Genomic DNA, 22291 nt, shown 5'->3' with positions numbered 1-22291 from the left:
ACAGTTCTGCTGCGAGTCTTTTTAAGAGGAGAATAATAAAGGAAAGACCTCACATACACAGAATTGTAAAAATAACCATAACCTCTTCTGCATGCTTTTAATTGACCTGTGCTTGTACAGTTTGAGAGAATGCACTTAAAGTATGAGTAAGAATTTGAAATGGAAAGTTAAAAATTAATCAGTATTTTCAAGAAAGAAAAACAAAAAGTTGATTAAGTAAAAATTATTTATGTTAAATTCAATCAATATTTGAGAAAATCTTCTGTCTTCTTTTCATCTATTTATGTATGAGGAAATATGTATTAGCAGGAGCTGCCTGTATAGTATTTGTTGAATGGCATAAAGCTTTGAACCACCTTACAGTTAAGTCTAAGACAGTTCTCCAAGGTATTTTAAATTTACTAGTTCAAAAGCTATACTCTAGTGGCAAGCCCAGAACTGTAAGCTGCAATATTTCTGTGGAAAAACATAGCAACCAACTTCTGCGCTTTACAAATACTTTACCTGACATTGTTTCAATACATATGAACTGTCTGGGGCAGTTTTGTTGCTCTAGTTCAGCAGCAGAGAGAAAAATACATGATTTTCAGGAATCCACTAGAAAAATATTTAAAGGATCAATATTTTCAGTATGTTTGTTTATTCCTTTTCATCATCAGCTGCCTTTCCTAAATTATACCACGGTAAAATGAGAAATGACGTTTTGACAGCCAGACTAATTCCTGATAAATCCATGTTTGGACAAACTCTGGCACCACAGGAGATGCTCTAGGTTTGGTTTTTTCCTTTTTTTTTTTTTTTTTTTTTTTTTTTTTTTTTAACGTTTTTAAAAAATTAGGCCCTTTTTTTTATTATTATTGGCTTCAGGATTTGAGACTGTGGCCGGTCTATCAGGCCAGGTCGCACTTGACCGTCAACGCGGTCGTCCCAGAGCGGGCCCGATGCCCTCCATTTCGTGCCAGCGGGAGCCTGCAGACCACGGCGGCGGCGAAAGGAAACCGGCGCCGGGTCGGCTCCCGCAGTCTCTGGAGGCGGCCATCCTAGGGGATGGTGCTAGGTGCCAGGAAAGGACGTGCTGGCGATCGCCGCCTCCCGCTTGCTCGGCCAGAATGGCGGAGGGGCACTGAACTGCGCCGTGCTGCCGAGGCGCTGTGGCACCGGGTTGGCCCCTCCGTTACCGCCATTTTGTTGGCGGGAGGCGGCAGCTGGTGAGGTGGGGATCGCTCTATCAGGTTCTCCTCCCTCGGTGGGGGCAGCCCGGCTGTGAGGGGGCTCGTGGGCCCTCAGCAACAGGGAAGGAACGCTCTGGGGTGAGGGTGCTCCGTGGCCCCTCCGGGCATCTGGAACACAGCTGGCAGCCAGCAGTTGAATTTTGTATGGGTCAGCACCCCAGGAGGTTGCGACCTTCACTTTTGTCTCCCTGGAGATCACTGAGGTGAAAATCAGGGGTCTGAGGAGAGGATTTGGTTTTAGAAGGGAGCTGAAAAAAAAACGGGGCTTAAAACCAGAGCAAAACCCCTTGAGGCATGCAGTGTTCATAGTAAGTCTGTGGTAAGCTCTTTCTTAAAACATCAGGAGAGGTCTTTGCTTACAGGATTTGGCAAACCTCAGCATAAGTGTGAATAAATGTTTTGCAGTGCTCTGGCACTTAATAATTCTATTCTGCTATCTTGAATATGCATTTTTCTCTTTGTTGTCGAACAGCACTGAGGGTGTTGGAAAGACCCATTTCTGTCCATCTTGGAGATGCCTTTTGCCCTCCCCCCTCTTTTTATCACTACTTAATTTAAATTAATTTTTCTGTTTTAAATTTGAAACATTCGTCTGGAATATTTGAAGTTCTACAGCTTCTGTGGAAGTAAAATATTTGTTATATTTTTGATTCAGTTGACAGTATAGAGTAATTAAATAAACCTGAATCCTATTTACAAAACACTCCAAAAGTTTCATGTCACTAAAGTAATGCTGGAACACACACACAAAAAAAGAGTTTTCTTTGCTTTATCTCTGTAGGTAAGGAAGATGGGTTTTCTTTTGTCACCTTATCAACAGATTTGGCCTTTATTGAGTTTTATAAACTCTTGAAGTTGATTTGGTATTTTACCATTTCAATAAATCTAAGGGGTTTGACTCATAAAATGCTTTCCGTGGTGTTCTTTTAGCAAGATCTTTGCTTTTTAAAGTGGTCCTTAAGTAAAACCTGAAGCTGTGGAACTTCTGAACCCAAACACAGAAAGAAAACATGTCTAATGCCTAGAGTTTGTGCTAAATGAAAAATATTTAAATTTACCAATTTTTTTAACTAGTCTGTAGGATTAATAATTATTTAAATATCTCTGGTCCTGATTTTTTAGAAAAAATGTAAGGAGGTGGGCCCAGAACCCAATTATTCAGGCAAGTAATTTACAGATAGGCTAAAAAAAAAAAATATCTGGTTATAAGTTAAAATCAGTGTTAGGTTTTTTACTTAATAGAATAATTTTATTTTGTAAAAATTGAATCTGGTAATAAAACATAATTTTTTCCATCAGAACAGAAACAAGATGAGAAGAATAAAAATAGTCTAGATTTGTATAAAAAGATCATAGCATTTTTCTTAGAAATTAAATAATTTAGCATAAACTTTATCTGAATCTTCATTCTTAACCACATTTTCCCTCCTGACATGTCATGGTAATGTAAGTTTGTTTAAAATGTAGTCCTACAGGACTTTCTGGTCATAAGTAATGGGAACCATATTTATCAGGAAAGAGATTGTGGTTTTGAAGAATGAAGGATGCAGGCAAGAGCGATAAAGGAAAAAAATACAGTTCAGTAATGGCTCTTACAAGTTTCTATTGCTTATGCAGGTTCAATTCTAGCAATATCAGTTTTACAGTCCCTTGTTCTTACTTTTGCAGATTTAAGAGACTTCTGATCTAAAAATGTTCAACTCTGCAGACTTTTCACTGGATAATTTGTTTTATGAAAGACCAGATACAAATCAAAGGTAAATCTTTTTTGTTAAATGTATATAACTGTTTTGTAATTTTTTTCCACACTGAATAATTTCATACCAGAATTTTTAATTTTTTTTCGTAGCTCCCTTTTCTGCCTACCAGTAGAAGTGTGGGGTTAGAATTTTCCAGCTTCATAATCCTTGTTTTGAAATGGTCTTCCAAGCACGCTGAAGTTTGAATCAATCATGCAGCTTTATCTTAGGGATATAAAAAATATAAGCTAGCAGAAGTTTTGCCTCTCCATTTTTCTGTGATTGAAAAATCACATGAACTAAAGAATTAGAATATTTTTTTGTGTAAGAAATGGTAGGTTATTTAGTATAAGTGATTTTGAGCTAGATGTTGTGGTGGGTGCTTAAAGAAAGCCTTTACCTTATATTTCTGTGTAAAAACAGGTATCTAGAAAATGAAGAGCCTAAGATTTGTTGTTTTGCACCTGCTCCAGCTATTGCTGCAATTCCAACTGCAGAGGAGTTACAGAGGGAACTGGAAAAAAACACAGTCAGCAATCTTATGGGTAAAATACCATGGAATAGAGTCACAGAATCATTTTGGTTGGGAAAAAACCTTTTAGATGCAACTGTAAACCTAACATTGCCAAGTCCCACTTAATCATAATATCTGACATTAATTTTGAATGGTTTAGTAAATAATTAGCTTGATAGATAATACCCCTTTCTCTCAGTGCTGTCAAATACGAAATACACATGAAACACATGGATCTGATGACCTGTCTTCCACCCAGGGAGCAGAAAGTTTGAGTAACTTTCTTCTTCACTTTTGGGTCTTTTTTCAAATTGCTGTTCAGGATGACAAATTTTAATCTGCCCATGGACTGCTGATAGGTGGAGTGTTCCTTCAGTCTCAGTTAAGGTGACCCACTTAAGGGTCACCTTAAGGAAATTTATTTTAAAGAATTTGGTCTCTATCAGAAATAAGATTTCTGCATTTCTTAGCTGCTGTGGTGATTTACTGTATTCTCTATTTAGTAATTATATTGTTAATTTTCTACTTAATCCAAGAACAGTCTCCTTAAGAACTGTTAATTCAAATCAGCTTTGTGGTGTTTGTAGAATTAGAACTGCTGAGGTTGTGGCACAAACAGGCCACTGTAATTTTAAGTTTCTACATGGGTAACACTGAAATTAATAGGCTGTGAAATAGAGCTGTTCTGTCATCATGTTGCATTCAATTGCTTATTTCTGCTCATGCCTTCTGCTGGCAGCAATGCTTGTATGCCAGACCAGCACACTGATCCTACTGAGAAGTAGCTTTGCAAAATGTGGTTTACCATTAATTAACCATTATGACTATGAAACCAGCCTGTAACTGACTTAATCACGAATTATGATGTTGAGATTGCAGGGTTTATCTCACAGCTGTTTATAGTAGGAACTTCAAGATTGGTAATTTTATCATTTGTTTGAAAGTCCATCTTGATTCTGGCACAGGGTGGAGGGTTTCTCTCTTACATACTGCTTTGTAATTCTGATGAATAGTTTTGCTTCATTACTTGGTATAGGAAGAATAGAAAGTTATGCTATTTTTATAACTTTTTAATAAACAACATATGTATTCATCAGCATGAGTCATAAAATAGCAAAAGTATTGCAGAAAGATAGAAATTACCAGTTCATGTAATATATGAGAATTTGGCTTATTCTGTGGAAGATATTTAATAAAATGTCTATTAATAGGAATATGAGTATTAATAGAAATAATGCTTTATTGGTTTTGTAGGTGGGAGAAAGCACCAGAAGTTTATACAACAATGTAAGAATAACATTGAGGAAGTGAATGATAAATCACCAGCACCTGTTCATTTTGGCACAGCCTCTGAAAAAGAAGTGCTCCAATTAAGTATAGGAGGAGGGGAAATTGCTTTGCCACATGAAAGTCTGAAAATGGTTTCATTTTTTCCCTCTTCTGACCAAGATAAATCTAAAACAGAAGTAGGGTTTTCTCAGCAACCTGGTGCAAATTTTTCACAAAATAAAATACTAAGTACACTATTTACAGAAAATAGTGATGATGAGAGTGTTCATTCAACATTAAGAAAAAGGTAGGTATCTAGTCAATTAATGATAATTTATCTACTATTAGAATCATATTATTGTTTTAGTTACATTTGTTAAATACAAAGTTTTGGATCCTTCAACTGAAGGTACTTTGGCAGGGCTCCAGACATTAACTCTTTCAGTATAAAGAAAAAAAGATACTGCCTTTTGGCAATATTTGAGTACTATAAGTAAATATGTCCTGGCCTCAGTCTTTTTTAAGAGAAAAGTAAGGATGAGATTTTTTTTTTCTTTAATTTTGAAGAAATTGTTGAGTAACAAAGTTTTTTTCAAAACACTATTTTGAGTTCCTTGTCCATGTGGTAATGAGCAAGAAGGCCAAGATGACTTGCTTTTCATAGTACAGCTTAGCCAGCCAGAAATACCTTGAGCAGTTCTCAACGTGATTTCAGTGCTTCCAGGGAGAAGAGGTTTTACAAATAACCTTTTCTTCTATGCCCAGCTCTTCTCATTCCTCAGAGCCTGTATGTCTCTGTTTTTAATTATGCAGAGATAGACACTTATCTGCTATTGGGATTCAGAGCCCATATAGACAGGCAGTTTATTCTTTGAGGTTCTTGCTGGAATTCAAATTTGACTGTAACTTGAAAGTAATCTTCTTCAAGCAGATGCATATCAGATCAAATAAAATTACATATAAACTTTTCTTATGACTATCTTATTCTGCTTCTGATACAAACATACATATTTTTTAAATATTAGAGAAACTGTATAACATTACAAAAACTAATTAAAATCCCTGATCTTTTGCAGATTATTTAAAATCTCTGGTCATATGTATAAAAATACGGAATTTAAAGATAGTTCTACGGATGTGAAAGAAGTTGATACATCCTTAAATACAAGTGAAAACATGAAGGAAGTGAGGAAAGGTTTATGCAGAAGTAATCCTAATGCTCCAGTAATAGAAGACTCAGATTTTACTCTGCATAGGTTGAATGGTGGGGACATTGTATCTAAAAATGGAATGAAAATGAAATCATTTTCTAATGCTTCAGAGATTCTGGATATGACAGGTAATTGTGATTACTCTATTTCTAGAAAAATAGTCCACTTTGGAAATCTTATTTGGTTAATAATAATATCATCCATGATCTGAGGTAGAGTGAAGAATATTTTCCAATCAGCTCAAGGTGAGATAATTGGCTAAATTTGATAGAAGAGATTGCAGTTCTGTGGAATATAACTGCATTGCTGTTTAATATGAGCAGGGTAAACAATTTATGAAGAGTCACATTTTCAAAGGTGCCAAGTCACAAAAAACGTTTTGAAAATGTCACTTCAAATCGATGCCCTAAACAGTCTGAAAAAGAGCAGCCTCATATCTTCATGTGTTTAATTGTCTCATCCTAATTTGAAAATGGAAAGTGAAAATAGTGCTTATTTGTGATGTTCCTACTTTTATCTTTGTAGAAATAGATTTTAAATAGGAACATTCTGGAAAATGGAGGAAAGTGGTGAGAATTTTTATGAACTTGTAAAATACTTCCTTAGGAAATTATTTTTTTTTATAATAGTTTTTAAATATGCGTGGTTTATGTCTAGATTTTAAGCCTTTGGGGGCAGTGACTCATTGTGTCTTCAGAATGTACCTTGGGTACCTAGCTGACTGCTACAGAAATATGGAACAGAAAAATAATTACAGCAGAAAATTGCAGGGCAGAGCCATGGCTTAGGATGGGGTTTGGAGGCTGATCAGGAATGGAATTATGGTTGCTCTCTGATCAACAGTGACTAGATTTGTGGATGAGTGGAGGGCAGTGGATTGTTGTTTACTTTGGCTTCAGCAAGACTTTTTACAGAATTATAGAATATTTGAGAAAAACACTTGGGCATCAGAGGTATACAAATGTATGTTTGGATGGTGAGGGTGGTGACTAATGGGTCACACTCTGCCCACATCCTGGCCACGAGTAGAGTATTTCAGAGGAGGAAAGGGCTGCTGGGGATCTCATGAAATTCAGCAGGGATGAATGCAAAGTCCTGCCCCTACGGAAGGAGAAGAACCCTGGGATGGGATGGACTGGCTGGGGGCAGCTCTGCAGAAATCAAACAGAATGCTGAACAGTGGTCTACCACTGTGCCTCAGCAGTAAAGAAGGCCAACAGCATACTGGGCTTTGTTAACAGGAACAAAGCCAGGAAGTTGACAGAAGTGATTTTTCCCTCTTTAGTGGCATTTTTGAGACCATGTCCCTCGATACAGCATCAGGTGTTGAGTTTCTGGTACAGGCAAGACACCCTTGAACTGGAGTGAGTTCAGCAAAGAGCCACCAAAATGATAATTTAAAATTATGAGCTTGTGGACCTCACTGTACTATCCTATTAGCTGCTTCTGTAGCACTTGGACCTTGTTATGGCCTCACATCTCCTCACAGTACTCAGTTTGTGTCCAGTAAGATATTTTTCGTGATTATTTATTGAAATCAAGTCTGGTTTTATAAATTTGCTACTTTATTTCTTTAGGAAACGCGGGAAGAAAATTGGAAGTTTTGAGGGCTGTTACAGAAATACGTATCCTTGTATTTGCAATGTCTAGTTTACTCATTTTATTACTTTAGTACTTTAGACATTTAAAAATCATGGTGTTCGATTTGTAGCCATAAGAAGTCATGTGTTACGTTGTAGTAGTTTTGATTTGTAATGCAGTGCTGGGAACCTAATGATAAATATTTGTTTATCTTTTGGACTTCCAAAACTGGAGTGAAAACAGGACAATTTACAGTTCATTCATTGCTAAGCAAATTTATTCTTATTTCAAACATTCCTATTTTATTCTCAAAACTGTTGATTTTTAAAATGTTAAATGTTTAGTTTTCATAATATAGCTTTCATGCCAGAAGTTGTAGGCAATAATATATGCATATATGTCCCCATACACTTTAAGCAAAGGAAAAGTGAATTGTTGTTTAGGCTTATTAGGAAACTAAATCTTGGCTTTTGTCTCATTTTCTCAGGACAAAATAAGCTTTGTATATTCCTTATAGGTCTGTATTCATGTTGTAGTGTATATATAGTATATTTCCATTCTTCAAGCAGATTTTACCATAATTTTTCTTCTTTTTGGCCCTGCCTTGAACCCGTAACAATTAATCTCCATCTCTGTAAAATATTTTTTTCTTTTTTTTTTTTTTTCCCACTGTATTTTCAATATTTTGTTTCTAGTAATCTGTCAAATGGTAGGTTAAAAACCAGGAAGAGGAAATGTCTAAGTTTAGGCAACTTAATTTCTTATGAACATCTTCATATACATGTGAATAGCTTCAAGAGGTATCATTATTTCCAGAATTATTAAGGACTCAGTTGTTCTGATGTTGGGCATTACAGATAGTCAAATGTTCTGTATTTTTAAATAGGGTATAATCTATTTAGAAAGCAAATTTTAGATAAGTCTTTTTTAAAAAATCATTTTCTTTAATCTTATTTTACTTGATTTACCCATTTTGAAATGCTACGCTGCTTTTATTTTTTGTTTTATGCCTTTTAATTTCTCTTTTTGTTTTTTAATGCACCATCAGTCTGGGGCCTCAGCAGTTCATTGTTCTTGTTACTGTTCATGTTGTGTCTGACTGTGTGAACATCCTCAAGCTTGATCAGATGGTTACAGCTCCTCTGCTTGTGTGCAAGTCCAGGCACTGATCAGTTTGCTCATTTAGATTTGTAATGTAACAATACTCTCTTGCCTTTTGGTCATATTTTAGATTAGAATGTTGTCTGAATACACAATATTAGCAATTGAAAATATCTTTAAAACGACTGTAATCACTAAGAGATTGTAGGTGAATTTCTTTGGTGCTGCTTTGGCTGGACATACAACATTGTGCTAATTAATTGGTGTTATTTCACAAATGTACTGTGGCTATTGACACTCCAGGTATGCTGACAGCAGTGCACTGCTTGCTATTGCATGTGGTTTGCAGTATAGAATAAAGCTTTTGTCCCTTGCTTTTTCACATTCAACAACTTTATGCCATTCTGCTGTGCCAGGTAGGAGGTTATTGATTATTGGTATAATCCTGAGACCTCTCAAATGGGTAGTAGGTGTCTGGGGGTTTTTTTAAGTGGAATGTATGGCACACCAAGAATCTAAATAATTTAGTAGGTTGCTTTTTAATAATTTTTTATGAGCCTGTATCAGTGAAAGATGGTTGCATAAGTTTTAAGTTTCCATTTGAATTACAAGAGATAGATGCATTTACAATTCTAAGCTAAGTTTTGTAATTTTCAGTCAATTGTTTTGATTCCTTAATGCTGTTAAGCAAACCAATTTAGAAGTATTTTTAAGGAGTTCCCATATTTTAACTATGCACAGTCTAAAGCTTTGGATGATGTAAGTATGAAACATGAGCTGCAGCTGCAAGTAGTACCTTGTGTATAAATATAAATGACACTTTGGTAATCAGAACATAAAGGGGTTAAAAAACTGTACAATGCTCTTCCTGGCATTGTTGAGCAGGATTGTGCTTATCTGTAGACCAGAGCTGTGTTCTTTTTTTTTCTCAGATTTAAATGCATTTGTGTGAAAATGTGAATTATATTTGTATTTATTCACACAGGTTACTAGTGTTCTAAAATTATTTTCACAGGAAGAGTAAGAAAAGCATAACTTGTGACAAGTATTTTGTATTTTTGGAGAAGTGATGACCTTTTTATCAGCTATTTTCTCTCCTTAAAACCCTGAATTTCTTTAAAATATATTGAAAACATTATTGTAAGATTCTCTTGTACCTCTTTTTCATGAGCCTGTGTTTGTTTGCAGTTGGACATTGGCAGGGATTTTGTATTAATGTCCTCTAAGATAGATCGTGGGGTTTTTGTGTGTTGCAGAATGGTGGACTGCATTGCATAATAACCTTGGATGAACAGCATCTCATTTATGTTTCTGTGGCAGATGTGTAGCAGAAGGTGTTCATTCTTTTGCTGTAACTTAAAGTTCACATGTAATAAAAAAAATTTTAGAGGACTGCCCATATCAGTGTAATAATAATTTCCTTGTGTAATTTTCCCCAAACAATGTTTTTGGAATGTATGAATAGGCACAATGGATAGCTCTGTTGTATTTACTACTTGGCAATTCTTTCCTAGCTTCTTTATACAGATAGGAATTTTGTGATTTGTGCTCCAACTGGCTCTGGAAAAACTGTAATGTTCGAGCTTGCTATTACCAGATTACTCATGGAAGCTCCACTGCCTTGGTTAAATATTAAAGTTGTTTACAGTAAGTATTACACTGCTTTAAACAGTTTGGTGACAGCAGTAGAAAATGTCATTCTGTAAATGTGGAGATCTGAAATGAGTGCTTTACTAATACTAAAGTTTAATATTTTAAGCAGTTGTGACCTATATCATTCTTCTAAAAACTGTTTCTCTTAGGATATGTTTATTTGTGATACAATTGTATCTCTTATTAGTATTTAACACTGTGAAACTGTAGTGTTCAGCATTGCATATACAAATAAAAATTTTAAAAATCTTGTCCTCTAAGGAGGCAGTATATAAATGGAAAGGGAAGGAGGAAGCAAAGGAAACTAAAATAAATTCTTAGTGGCCAAGTCAGAAATCATGCAATATCTTTTGTATGCCTGTCTGTTGCTCTGAGATGAGTATCAGATTTTCCAATAATCACATCCCTGGCAATGCATGTGATTTCATACTAACTGTTGCTTTCTGCCTAGTAGTTCACAGGCACCAGATTTATCATCTCAACAAGCTTAATTGTGTCAGAACTAATGAAAAGACTTAAAGATAGTCATAGAATTTACACTTTTTTTTCTTTCCCTCCTGGAAAGCTGAATCCATATCATGTAAATCAGATTAAATTGGTGCACTTGTCTGTGTTTAATTAATTCATATAATGATAAATTCACGAGTCTTGACAAATGGTTTGTCTTTATATTTACAAACTTGTTTTCCAGTACCTTTACTGAATTTCTGGGATCAATTACTAGTGTCTTGCATAGCTTAAGGTTATTCTGCAGTAGTGTGAGTTACTTGCTGGTAGCTTACTCAGTTTTCTGGAGTTAGTGATTTCCCCTGCCTATGATACTGATATGCTTATGAGCTTTTACATGTCTTTGTGAAGCAGAAGCTGGTTCTATAAATCTCTTCATCTCAGGGATCACTTGTCATCTGATACACCAAAATGGTTCATATTCCACTGTCTCTAACTAGCCTGGAATGTAAAAACTAAGGTGTATTTTATCACTGTTCTTTTTGGATAGTGTGTAGATCACCTTTTTCACTTAAATCGCTGCATTTTCCATGTAGATTACCTGTCCAGCATGTGTTGCTAGTATTAGTCCTTGCAGAGCATTACTTCTGATTTCTAGAACTCAACCTCCATCTGCAAAAGCAGATGGAGAAAGAAAAAAAAAAAACCCCAAAAAAGAAATAGATTGTTTTGAGAGTCTCTTCATAAGGACCAGCACTGCAGCCTGCCATGTTAGCTGCTACCTGATGTGGTAGCTTCTTGGTATGCTTTAACTGTGCATTTGGTTAATTTGATTTAGATAGATTTTGATTTCTTCTGCTATTATGTCTTTTGCTCATGGATGGTTTCTCAGTTGTAGCCCCTTTTCTCTCTGAATACAGTGTGCTCAAATAATTTGGAACAGGAAAAAAGTTGGTATTTGTATGAGATTGCATGAGAAGAGATGTATTTCCTGTGGCTTCTTCCATCTATGGGAAAACCTTTGATAGCAGAATGATTGTTTCCATATGGGATTGAGGAAAAAAATTAAGATTAATGCTAGGGAAAAAAACCCCAACTTAATTAAAGAGTTGTGTTTCTCAGTGCTGATAAGGAAGAACTGGGACTCCAAGCTCCACATTGACCTGAGCACATGAAATTGGATAATAAGGATAATAATACAAGTTACAAATTTTATGGTTCTGGGAGCAAAGCTGAAAATTAGGGAAATTAAATTCAAGAAGACATCTTCAAACTGTATGCCTTTAGCATATTTAGCAATACAGCTGATGATACGGTTTTGCTGAAATAACTCTTGATTATTTTGTGCTTTTTTTAGTGGCTCCAATAAAGGCTCTATGCAGTCAGCGTTTTGATGATTGGAAAGAAAAATTTGGACCTATAGGACTCAGTTGCAAGGAACTGACAGGAGATACAGTGATGGATGATTTATTTGAAATACATAATGCTGACATTATAATCACTACACCTGTAGGTTTCAATCCCATTTACCACATAAGCCCAGAATAAGCAGACATTAGTAGTTACTATTGTATGCTATGTGAACTGCTTCTCTTCTTTTTGTATTAAATAGTAATTTTTTTATACTTTTGCTTGCCTGCACATGGCTCTGCATACTATTAGTTCATATAAGCAACAGTTAGTAGCATAATAATGTACAGATGATACATACATGACATTAGCTTGAATTAATTTATCTGATTTTATCTAAGGATTTATTGAAGTTTAAGCATGTCTGCCTGTCCTATACTTCTGGCATATGTTGGCCTTTAAAATATCTTTCACCTTAGTTGTTGTTCTGTTGTTTTGGTTTTTTTCTCCCAGGAAAAATGGGATAGCATGACTAGAAGATGGAGGGACAACTCTATAGTCCAGCTTGTACGACTCTTTCTCATTGATGAGGTAAGAAGATTAATGTTTTATATTTGCTGTTTTTGTTCTTAAATATACAAGGAAACTTAAAAATTGTAATATCTAATGCATGTGTAGATTGTAACTGGAGAAATAGTTAGCAAGTCTTTTAAAATTCTAATAGGTTCATGTTATCAAGGATGAAAGCCGTGGTGCAACGTTAGAAGTTGTAGTCAGTCGGATGAAGACTGTTCAGTCTTCTCTTTGGCGCCTTTCAGAAAATCATAGCACTGTTCCTCCCTTGAGATTTGTGGCTGTTTCTGCAACAATCCCAAATGCTGAAGATGTAAGAGTTATGTTTTAAGTGTATTTTAATTAACATGGTTTTATTTTATAGAATTTACCAGAACTATAGATGCAGATTGATAACAAAGTTGTAGTTTTGAAGCTGCCAGTTTAAGACGGCTGTGAGGTTGATGTTAATGTGACAAATGACCTGCAGCCTTATGAACAGTCAGTCAAGTATCAACACGATTCAGTTTTAGATTTCTGCTTGCCATTTTTGTCTCATAGTACAAATCACAACAGATTTCAGTCCAAACTGTGTTGGTTGTGTAGAAAGCAGAACTTCACCTGGGATTTTAGGGTCACGTTGTGTAATAAAAGCAATGTCAAATGTGTTAGTAATTTACATGTGGCAAAAGCCTAGTTAATTGCTGTGTTATGCAATTAGACCAGAGTATGAGTAAATGCAGAAATTTATCTTTCCATTCTATTTCTTCTTTTTTAAAGATTGCAGAATGGCTTTCAGATAGTAAAATGCCTGCTGTATGTCTGAAAATTGATGAGGATCAACGACCAGTGAAGCTGCGCAAAATTGTTCTTGGTTTTCCTTGCAGTGACAATCAGACAGAATTCAAATTTGACTTAACTCTTAACTACAAGATAGCTAGTATTATACAAACATACTCGGAACAAAAACCATCACTTGTGGTACAACAGCTTCTTTTTATATCACATTTGAAATTGTGTCTTTCTTAAAAATGTTTATTAAACAGATCTTTTCTTATTAATAGTTTTGTGCCACAAGAAAAGGAGTACAGCAGGCTGCTTCTGTTCTTGCGAAAGATGCTAAATTTTTACTGAGTATTGAACAGAAACAAAGGTATTTTAATATATAAGTTGCTAATAAGTGTTTGTATGTTTTAGTAAATCTGTGACATCTGTGAAGAAAGCTGTTGAACTAATACCATTTCTAGCAGAGGAGTGTCTGCAACAAATTCATAATCACAGCTGAAGTTCTTTTTGGTAAACTAGGCACTCTTCTTGGGAAGTTTTGTTTCTTGGATTGTAAGGGTACTTTTCACAAGCATTAAGTTGTTTCTTAAAAAACCTGCTTTATAAATGTACAAATGTTAATTCCTATAGATGCATAAGGCTCTGTAGTGCAAAGATTAAGCATATGAACAGTTGAATTGGATGTAGGTCATGACTTGGGAAAGTGACCAGGCTGGAAAGGCTTCAATAGCTTCCCCAGAGAGTGTGTTTGTTCCCTTTGTGAAGATGAACGAGGTGGTAATTGAAAATATTCAAAAGAAAAATATTCTTAGTTATTTTAAGACATATCTTAGTTAATCTGTTTTGTGATATTGAAGTATCTTTTTTTGTGTGTGTCGCATAGATTACAGAGGTCTGCAAATTCATTGAAAGATTCCAAACTGAGAGGTAAATACAACCTACTGCTTTCCTGCTCTGTGAATGAATGCTTGAGTAAACTGTAGTCAAGTGATACAATCATCTCATTATCAGATCTTTTAATGTACGGTGTGGCTTATCATCATGCGGGTATGGAGGTATCTGACAGAAAAATAATTGAAGGAGCTTTTACTGTAGGAGACTTACCAGTACTTTGTAAGTAAATTGAACTTTGAAAGTCCAAATGTATCCTGAGAAGCTTGGAAGTAATATTTTATATTTTTTTTGTAATTACTTTGTGAAATCCAGATAAAGATGCATTTGTGTTTCATGTGCAGTTTTACCTTGTCAGTGTACATATACACTGTTTACTAAAGACCATAAACTTTTCATTTAGTGTACACTGAGGTAATCCTCCCTCTTATGTATATATAGGCCTGGCCATGTACATTTTCACTTCATCCCACTGAGCCATCCTGTTGGGGTGGAAGTCTCTGCTAGTTTCCTTCCTCAGAGTTCATATGATGTTTTCTTTGTGTCTTTTACAGCAGTGGCTTCCCTGATGGTAGTCTTCTACATTTCTGTTTCTTAAATGGGCAGGATACTATTTTCAAACTCAGATGCAAGGTATTTAACTGATGGAGAGGTTCATAAGAAATATTCCATCTGTTGTTACCCAAAATGAAAAGTTACCTGTTTGAGAGTCTCACCCAGACTTTCTTTTTCTATAAAAAAGATTTCTATATGGGAAGCTGTCTGTATGATTCCTGTACAACAATAAAAGATTAATAGTTTTTTTTCTTTTCTGTAAAATGGTCATGACTCCCTATGAAAATTTAAGGTAGGTACCCTTGCTGTGATTTGGCAACCTTGCTGGAGTTGCAGTGCCCTGCAAAAAGTCTCCTGCATCCCAACAGTCTGCTGTACTTTGGCTGCTTAGTGCATTGTATGTGGCTTTGCCAACTGCAATGCTGTTTCTTTTTTTCTGAAATCTCTGGAGCCTGGTTCTACAATTCTTCTTTGCAGTGTGAACTTACATATGGACTATCACTGAAAGAATGCAAAATTGCTTATTGGAACTCAAGTTTTGAAATGTATAGTTTCTATTAATATTTCAGAATCATCTATGATACTGGAATTACATTTCTACAACTAAGGGGAAACTGAAAGAGTACGAGGCATATTCCACTTTATATGTTTGTGAGCATGATGGGGGGCAGGGTTTTAACACCTCTCACAGATATTGCAAAGGAGATCAGTTCTTTGATCTTGAAGTCAAGTTTATGTATATTCAAAGTGTTTGTCTATATGTGCATGTATATAAACATATGGACACACACCTGGACTGAAGCTCTGAGTGTACTGGTAAATAACCTTTCTTTGCAACTTTTTTATCTTTAGGTCATTTTGTTTTGACTAGTTTCCCATTTTGTGTACCATCACAATGTAAAACCCAGTAATCTCACAAGATGGTGTGGTTATGCCTTTAGTTTAATTGTATTCTTTCCTGATGCACCTGTAATTACTAATTTTAGTTCTCCTTTAATTTCAGAAAAATAATTGGAAAATTAACTAATAATTTGTTTTCCTATTGTAATAGTTGCATTTATTGGCATGTATAGCAGGCTTTGCATGTTCAGTTCCTGCCATCCCATGTATTTATTGGAGAAAGTGAATTAGAAAACGTGAATTAGAGATAATTTGTCACAAAATTGACTGATGTTTTCCATGTGAGAGTGTGGATTAGTACACTACATTAGTAAAGTACTGTGAGTATTGGTGGTGATTCTGGTTTGGTACCATGGATATAAACAGTACTGATGACTTTAAAAAAAAGTCTTAAGGATATTGATGACTACAAAGCCAGATGAAGTCATGGGTGTGTCCAAATATCTATCCAGGAAGAAATATGAATAATGTTTCTTCGATGTGTGTGTTATATTGAAGATGGATTTGAATCTGGATTATCTCCAAACTTTAAGGAATGTTTAAATAAAAGTATCTGGGATGTAATTTGTTAAAGATTAGTTGGTAAATAATGAATGCTGATGATCAGCTACACAGAAATTGCTATAAAGATAGATGTCTGTAACCAGTGACTAATTCTTTGTGGTGCAGTCTGCCCAATGACTTGACTAGGAAATAAGAGCTCTTAGGAATTAAGAGTTAGTCTCTTACTTGCTGCATGCTTAATATACATATATATTTATATATTGTTTATTTTATTGGGGGTGGGATTTTGACAGTTGGATGTGTAGTGATCTGAGAGTGCTTTTCCAACTGTGACAATTCTGTGATCCTGTAATGTCTGCCAGACATTTCAATGCTGTTCATCTTGCAATCAATTTACTTTAATCTGATGTAGTTACTACTAGCACCTTAGCTATGGGAGTCAATCTACCTGCACATCTGGTGGTTATAAAATCCACAATGCACTATGTTGGAGGAGTGTTCCAAGAGTACAGTGAAACTGATATCCTGCAAATGATTGGGAGAGCAGGAAGGCCTCAAGTAAGTTAATGCTATTATGTTGATGCTATCAGTAGAAGCTATTCTTGGCAAAGAATATACACTGCCAACAGTTAACTGCAGCATTTGGGTTTTACAGGGTTGTTATTGATTGTTAAATTACTTCTGGGTAAATTCTTAATTGAGAAAAAAATCAGTTTGCTTTGCATTGCCTGTTGAAAAGTACTGCTTCACCTTGGTGGAAAAAGATTTGAGTTACCTAATGAATGGGGATTAGAGAAGAGGTGGGAAGCTGGCTCAAAACTTATAAACTGAATGATAAAAATTGTAGGATATTGAATAGTATAGGAAGCAATGTGCTTTTGTTCTCATAATATCACAACAAATAAACATCTAACTAAGTTAGAAGTGGAGTAGAGATTGAGGGTTGGAAACACTGACTGCATTTTGCTCCACAAGAGGTTGCTGATGGCAAGAATGCTGTTTCAGAAAGGAAAACAAGGAGTGAGGGAGAATTTAAAAATTCTTACTTTCATTATATCTCTTTAAAGTCTGAATAATTTACACTTTTAAGTCTTTTAATTTTTAGAAATACAGAAAAAGGGAGATAGTTTACCTCACGTTTGTCTACAGACACTGTTTTTAATAGCCACTGTGGTGTGTTCTGTACATGTGTATTTTATCTGGACCTGAGATCCAGACTACTATGGAAATTCCCAACTTTTTTAATTGATTGTTTGTTTTTTTTTTTTTTTGCTAGAGATTGTAATTCAGTAAGATTTTTAAAGTTGTCTCTCAGATTCTTAAACCACTTCAACTTACTGAGTAAAGTCCTGAAATATTTATGAAAATCTGTTTTTCAGTGTTATGTACACTAATCTGATATAAAAACGTTTAAGTCAGGAAATTTCTTGTACAAATAATAAATCAGTCTCACAGTATTTTTCTGTTACAAAACAAAACAATCTAAGTGAGGTGGCTTGAGAGTAGATTATTTAGGATTAAAAAACCCAATATAAAAGGCTTGACTGTTCATTCAAAACATTCTAATGTTTGGGGATTATTAATGAGAATTCATGACAGTAAATTATATTCTGTAGCTGTGGTTAGGAATCCTTTCCTACAAGGTACACACTTATAAGGAGGTCAGTAAGAGTTTACATTTGTGTTGTTTCTCCAAGTGTTTGTTGTAGGTACCTTAGCACATAGAGGCTGGTGCACTGACCTGCCTGCCAGCAGTGGCTGGGATCCCGAGTCCTCCTCACTACCCAATGAGTTAGGCCTTGCTTTGAAGTGAGAGAGGCCTTGGCATTCAGCAGCCATTTAACAAGGGTTTTGAGAAAACAGGTTAAATGATTTAAACAGAAATGTGATGCATATTCAACTGGAATTTTTTTTTGCTAAGAACTAGAGAGCAGTTTTTGTGGTTTTATTTTTCAGTTTGACACTACAGCTACAGCAGTAATTATGACTCGTTTGAGTACAAGGGAGAAATATATACAGATGTTAAATGGTGCTGATATAATAGAGAGCAGGTAGATAAGTATTTTTATTAGACTATATAGATGGTAGCAATGTTTCTGAATTTCTAAAGAATGTTTTTCGGGTGGGTTTTGGGGTTTGTTTTTTGTCTGTTTAGGAGATATTTAAGAAAAATGTAAGAAAAAGCAAGCTATTCAGGAGTTAACACTCTCTGTTTTATCAGATAAAAACATCTTTAGAACATCTTAAACATCTTTAGAACATCTTAAACTTAATTAAAAAACCCCAAACAGTTGTAGATTCTTACTGGAAAACTGAAGAAACATATTGCAAAGAGAAAAGCAAGAATTGAACCCAAATTGTGTCTCTGAATTTTTAGATTATAGGGTCTGGGAAATACCAGCCTCTGGGGAGTTCAGTTAATGTGAACACAATATTAGGAGAAGTTCCTAGGAAAGTTAAGACTTTAAAGGGTAATCCAGGAAATTTTGCTCCTGTAATTTTGTTAAGGTTTAGTTTTTTCGCATATTCAAAGCATCAACACTGAGCTGTAACTTTCAAATGTATGTTGCTTTGTTTTCAAAATAATTGTGAAGCTTCACAGACATGGAAATTTTTATTGTTTGCTTGCTGGACATTAAGACATAATAAATTACATTGTTGATTATTTACATATTCTTTACTGTTTTCTATTGACTTCACCTATTAAAGTGAGCAGTTTACAGTCAAAAACCAAACAAAACAGAAAATTGTTGAGGGTTTGGGGGAAGGATTTGTTTTTGTTTGAATTTGAAAAAAAACCAGTTTCAGCACTTTTTGTATTACTAATTGGTAAGTGTACTTACATTTTTCTTTTTTTTTTTTTTGTTAGTTTGCACAGGCATCTTGTTGAGCACTTAAATGCAGAAATAGTGCTTCATACTGTCACGGATGTCACTGTAGCTTTGGAATGGATACGATCAACATTCTTGTACATTAGAGCCTTAAAAAATCCAACTCATTATGGTTTGTTGGTTTTGGGTTTTTTTGATTGGTCTAAATGATGACACCACGATGTGTTAGATGTGTGCTTACGTTTCTTTCATTTTCTTATGGACTAATATTTCACAAGGGAAAAGTAATAATAAAAAGATGTGTATAATAACCTGTAACATTTTTAAGAGCAATACTTTCAGTTGGTTTGATATAAGTAATAGGAGTTTCAGCACAGTATAATGTGAGGAAGACATTTACAACTTCATAATAATATATTTATTTTGATCTTAATATACTGGACCATATATTAGTTCAGTATCAAGGCATAATGTAGTTTTCAGTGCTGAATATGTAATCTACTGTGAAGGAAAAAAAATGTCTAATCATTAATGGTTTTTTTCTGAAACAAAATTTCACTAATCCTAATGCTGGTGTCTTCAATTTATCTTGTCCAGAACACCCTCTTGGTCCCTAGCCCAGCCCTTATCTTTGTGCCTGGCCACTTCCTCTATACCTGATTATGAAATCATTGAGCACTTACTGGAGACAGTTGTTGATTTATTTTAATGATTTATAGCAGGACTGTAATGCAGTATATGGAGTAATTGAATGGATGTTGTAATTCAGATGGCTTCCTGTGTTCTGAAATAGGAATCTGTACATGTGAAGTTGCTCACTGAGATTTCTGCAACTTTTGCACTGTTACTTTACACAGGGGAATATTGGTAGCTTTTACCTTTGTACATCTGTTCTAACAACACGTGCCAAGACTTAGATGGTTGTACTATGTAAGGCTTTTGACTTGTTCCCAGTATAATAAATATTTACAAATTTTTCACTTTGGATTTTTTGTCTGGCTCCCAAAAATTAGCAGATCAGTTTTGATGGGTAATGATATTGAGGGGGAAGCATATAATTGCATTAGGTTAAAAAGCCTTTTGTCTTTTCATGCAGGCTTTTCAACTGGATTGGATAAAATTGGAATTGAGGCAAAATTACGAGGTAAGTGTCCTGTAAGCTGTTTTTTTCAGTATATATTAGGGCAGTTTCATCCATGTTTATTATGGATCTCCATTCATTTAAATAGATCCATTCACAAAACAAATGTAATTTACTGTTGTATTTAATTATTAATACTTTTGAAACACTACCAGTACATTCTGGCTGGTGGAAAAGTTTTTCATGTATAGAGGAAAAAGTTAAATGCCTTTACCAACCTCATCTCCATATATATTTTCATAAATGTGGAGCAGAGCACTTAAGTTCTAATTGCTTGTCATTATTCTTAATTTTCCTTTGACTGATTTCATTTGCTTTCAATAAATTCTGTTACTATACTTCCAAAAAAGCCCTTTCCAGAAATTGCCATCTTCCCTTCATCAGAAATTTAGTCTTGAAAACAAGGGAGGTAAAGTGCTAACATCTTCACACTCTTCAGAAACAGTTTAAAATTGCATTATAGCATGTTTGTCAGCAATAATAGAAAACAGGTAGAGAGAGAGAACACATTATTTTTATGTGATGGATGTTTTTCCACTGGTCATTTAAAAATGCATAAATAATCTGAAAAATGACTGGTGTGGTTTGAGAATTCCACTCTCTGACCGTGACATTTTGCATTGGGGATGTACATTCTGGTGTGTTGTTTGCTTGTTGCCTGAATTTTGGCCCTTGAGTTACTCATTTTGCTTAGGGGTGTCAAGGGAACACTTGCAGTCTTTCAAAGAATTCTGTGCATTAAGCATTCCACACAGTATCAGTCATATCTCAGATGCACAGGTTTAGTAGATCTTCTTAAGAATTAATTTGCTATTTTATTTCCAAATTTAGTTTTAAAATTTGCAAACTAATAATATAGCAAATATATAATACCATAGCAAAGAGCTAAGAGAATGCAAATATATAATTAAGAAACTGCACTTTTGAACATTTTATTAATGTAATTTTTGCCTTTTATTTACCTTGGTTTTGAAAGAGAGAAAAACAAACCACTTTGGTCATAGACATACAGATAGATATGTGACTAACTAGGTTGAGTGAAGTAAATCCAAATGTACCCTGTTACCTCTGTCAGGGAAGGTTCAGATTTCTTCACTGAAAGAGTGGTAAAGCATTGGAACAGGTTGTCTGGGAAGGTGTTGGAGTCACCAACCCTGGAGGTGTTAAAAAAAATGGGTAGATGTGGTGCTTTGGGAGATGATTTAATGGTCACAGTGGTGTAGGACTGATGGTTGGACTTGATCTTGAAGGTCCTTTCCAACCATGATGATTCTGTGATACAATATAAAATTTTCTGAAGAAGGATTTGTAACTACGTATGGATATATGAAATTTTAGCTACTTAAGTGTTAACACTGTAGTAGAAATATTTTGTAGAAATACTGTGGGCTCTGTCTGAATTATGCTTCTGTTATTCAGAATTGAATATAGCAGCCTATGTTGTGTTCCTTTTACTTTGCTATTTTTGCTTTATTAAAAAAAGAATTCAGTTGTCCTGTATCAAGTAAGCTTGCATTGAGCTTTCCCCAGGCAGAAGTTAACCACCAGCTTTAGTAGAAGCAGGATCAGATTCTAAAACCTTTACTTGAGTTCAGTGGAAGTACATGGGTATACACTCATTACAGGTTGAGGTGTTTCTTTTTTATACATAGATAAGTTTTCTGTGTGTGCTAAAAAACCCATATATTTTCAAATCATCAACAGAACTATGTTTGAAGAACTTAAATGATTTATCATCTTTTGATTTGATCAGGATGGATCAAGCAAATAATTTCAAACCAACAGGTAACACTTTTTAAAAAACCCCTCATTTGCAGAAGTGATGTTGAGATAGTAATGAACCTCAAAGTGTCACTGCTGTCCTGTGACCCATTAGTAGGAGTACCCAACTGTAGTGGGTAGTAGAATCTGAGAGTGTCTCACTAGAATATATGGCCAATTTACAGATATTTTGTTGCAAAATTCTAGAACATTATAATAGGTTAAATAGCTGTGATGTAGTGCAACAAGGGCAGGTTTTATCAATACAGGCTC

General features: G+C 34.9%; 1 protein-coding gene across 10 annotated transcripts in view; it reads left to right on the top strand.

Moving 5' to 3' along the window:
• The first annotated feature begins 2893 nt into the window (after positions 1-2893).
• Positions 2894-22291, top strand: part of HFM1 (helicase for meiosis 1) — a 33128-nt gene continuing 13730 nt past the window's right edge. For 7 of the 10 annotated variants that reach the window (XM_071750683.1, XM_071750685.1, XM_071750682.1 and 4 more), the window contains exons 1-19: positions 2894-2989; positions 3395-3516; positions 4740-5061; positions 5831-6093; positions 7543-7590; positions 9336-9406; positions 10162-10294; positions 12105-12256; positions 12611-12688; positions 12822-12983; positions 13430-13630; positions 13714-13802; positions 14319-14362; positions 14447-14548; positions 16698-16843; positions 18242-18336; positions 19155-19288; positions 20213-20260; positions 21962-22042. In XM_071750683.1, the coding sequence (XP_071606784.1) occupies positions 2925-2989; positions 3395-3516; positions 4740-5061; positions 5831-6093; positions 7543-7590; positions 9336-9406; positions 10162-10294; positions 12105-12256; positions 12611-12688; positions 12822-12983; positions 13430-13630; positions 13714-13802; positions 14319-14362; positions 14447-14548; positions 16698-16843; positions 18242-18336; positions 19155-19288; positions 20213-20260; positions 21962-22042 (2356 nt within the window). In that variant the 5' untranslated portion in view covers positions 2894-2924. The remainder of the gene's footprint in view (positions 2990-3394; positions 3517-4739; positions 5062-5830; positions 6094-7542; positions 7591-9335; positions 9407-10161; positions 10295-12104; positions 12257-12610; positions 12689-12821; positions 12984-13429; positions 13631-13713; positions 13803-14318; positions 14363-14446; positions 14549-16697; positions 16844-18241; positions 18337-19154; positions 19289-20212; positions 20261-21961; positions 22043-22291) is intronic. The other 3 variants (XM_071750684.1, XM_071750687.1, XM_071750686.1) reach the window with 3 other exon arrangements.

This window comes from Heliangelus exortis, chromosome 8, assembly GCF_036169615.1.
Source record: "Heliangelus exortis chromosome 8, bHelExo1.hap1, whole genome shotgun sequence".
Classification (NCBI taxonomy): domain Eukaryota; kingdom Metazoa; phylum Chordata; class Aves; order Apodiformes; family Trochilidae; genus Heliangelus; species Heliangelus exortis.
Note: the sequence above shows the minus strand (reverse complement) of the source record. Positions and strands in the feature narration are given on the sequence as shown.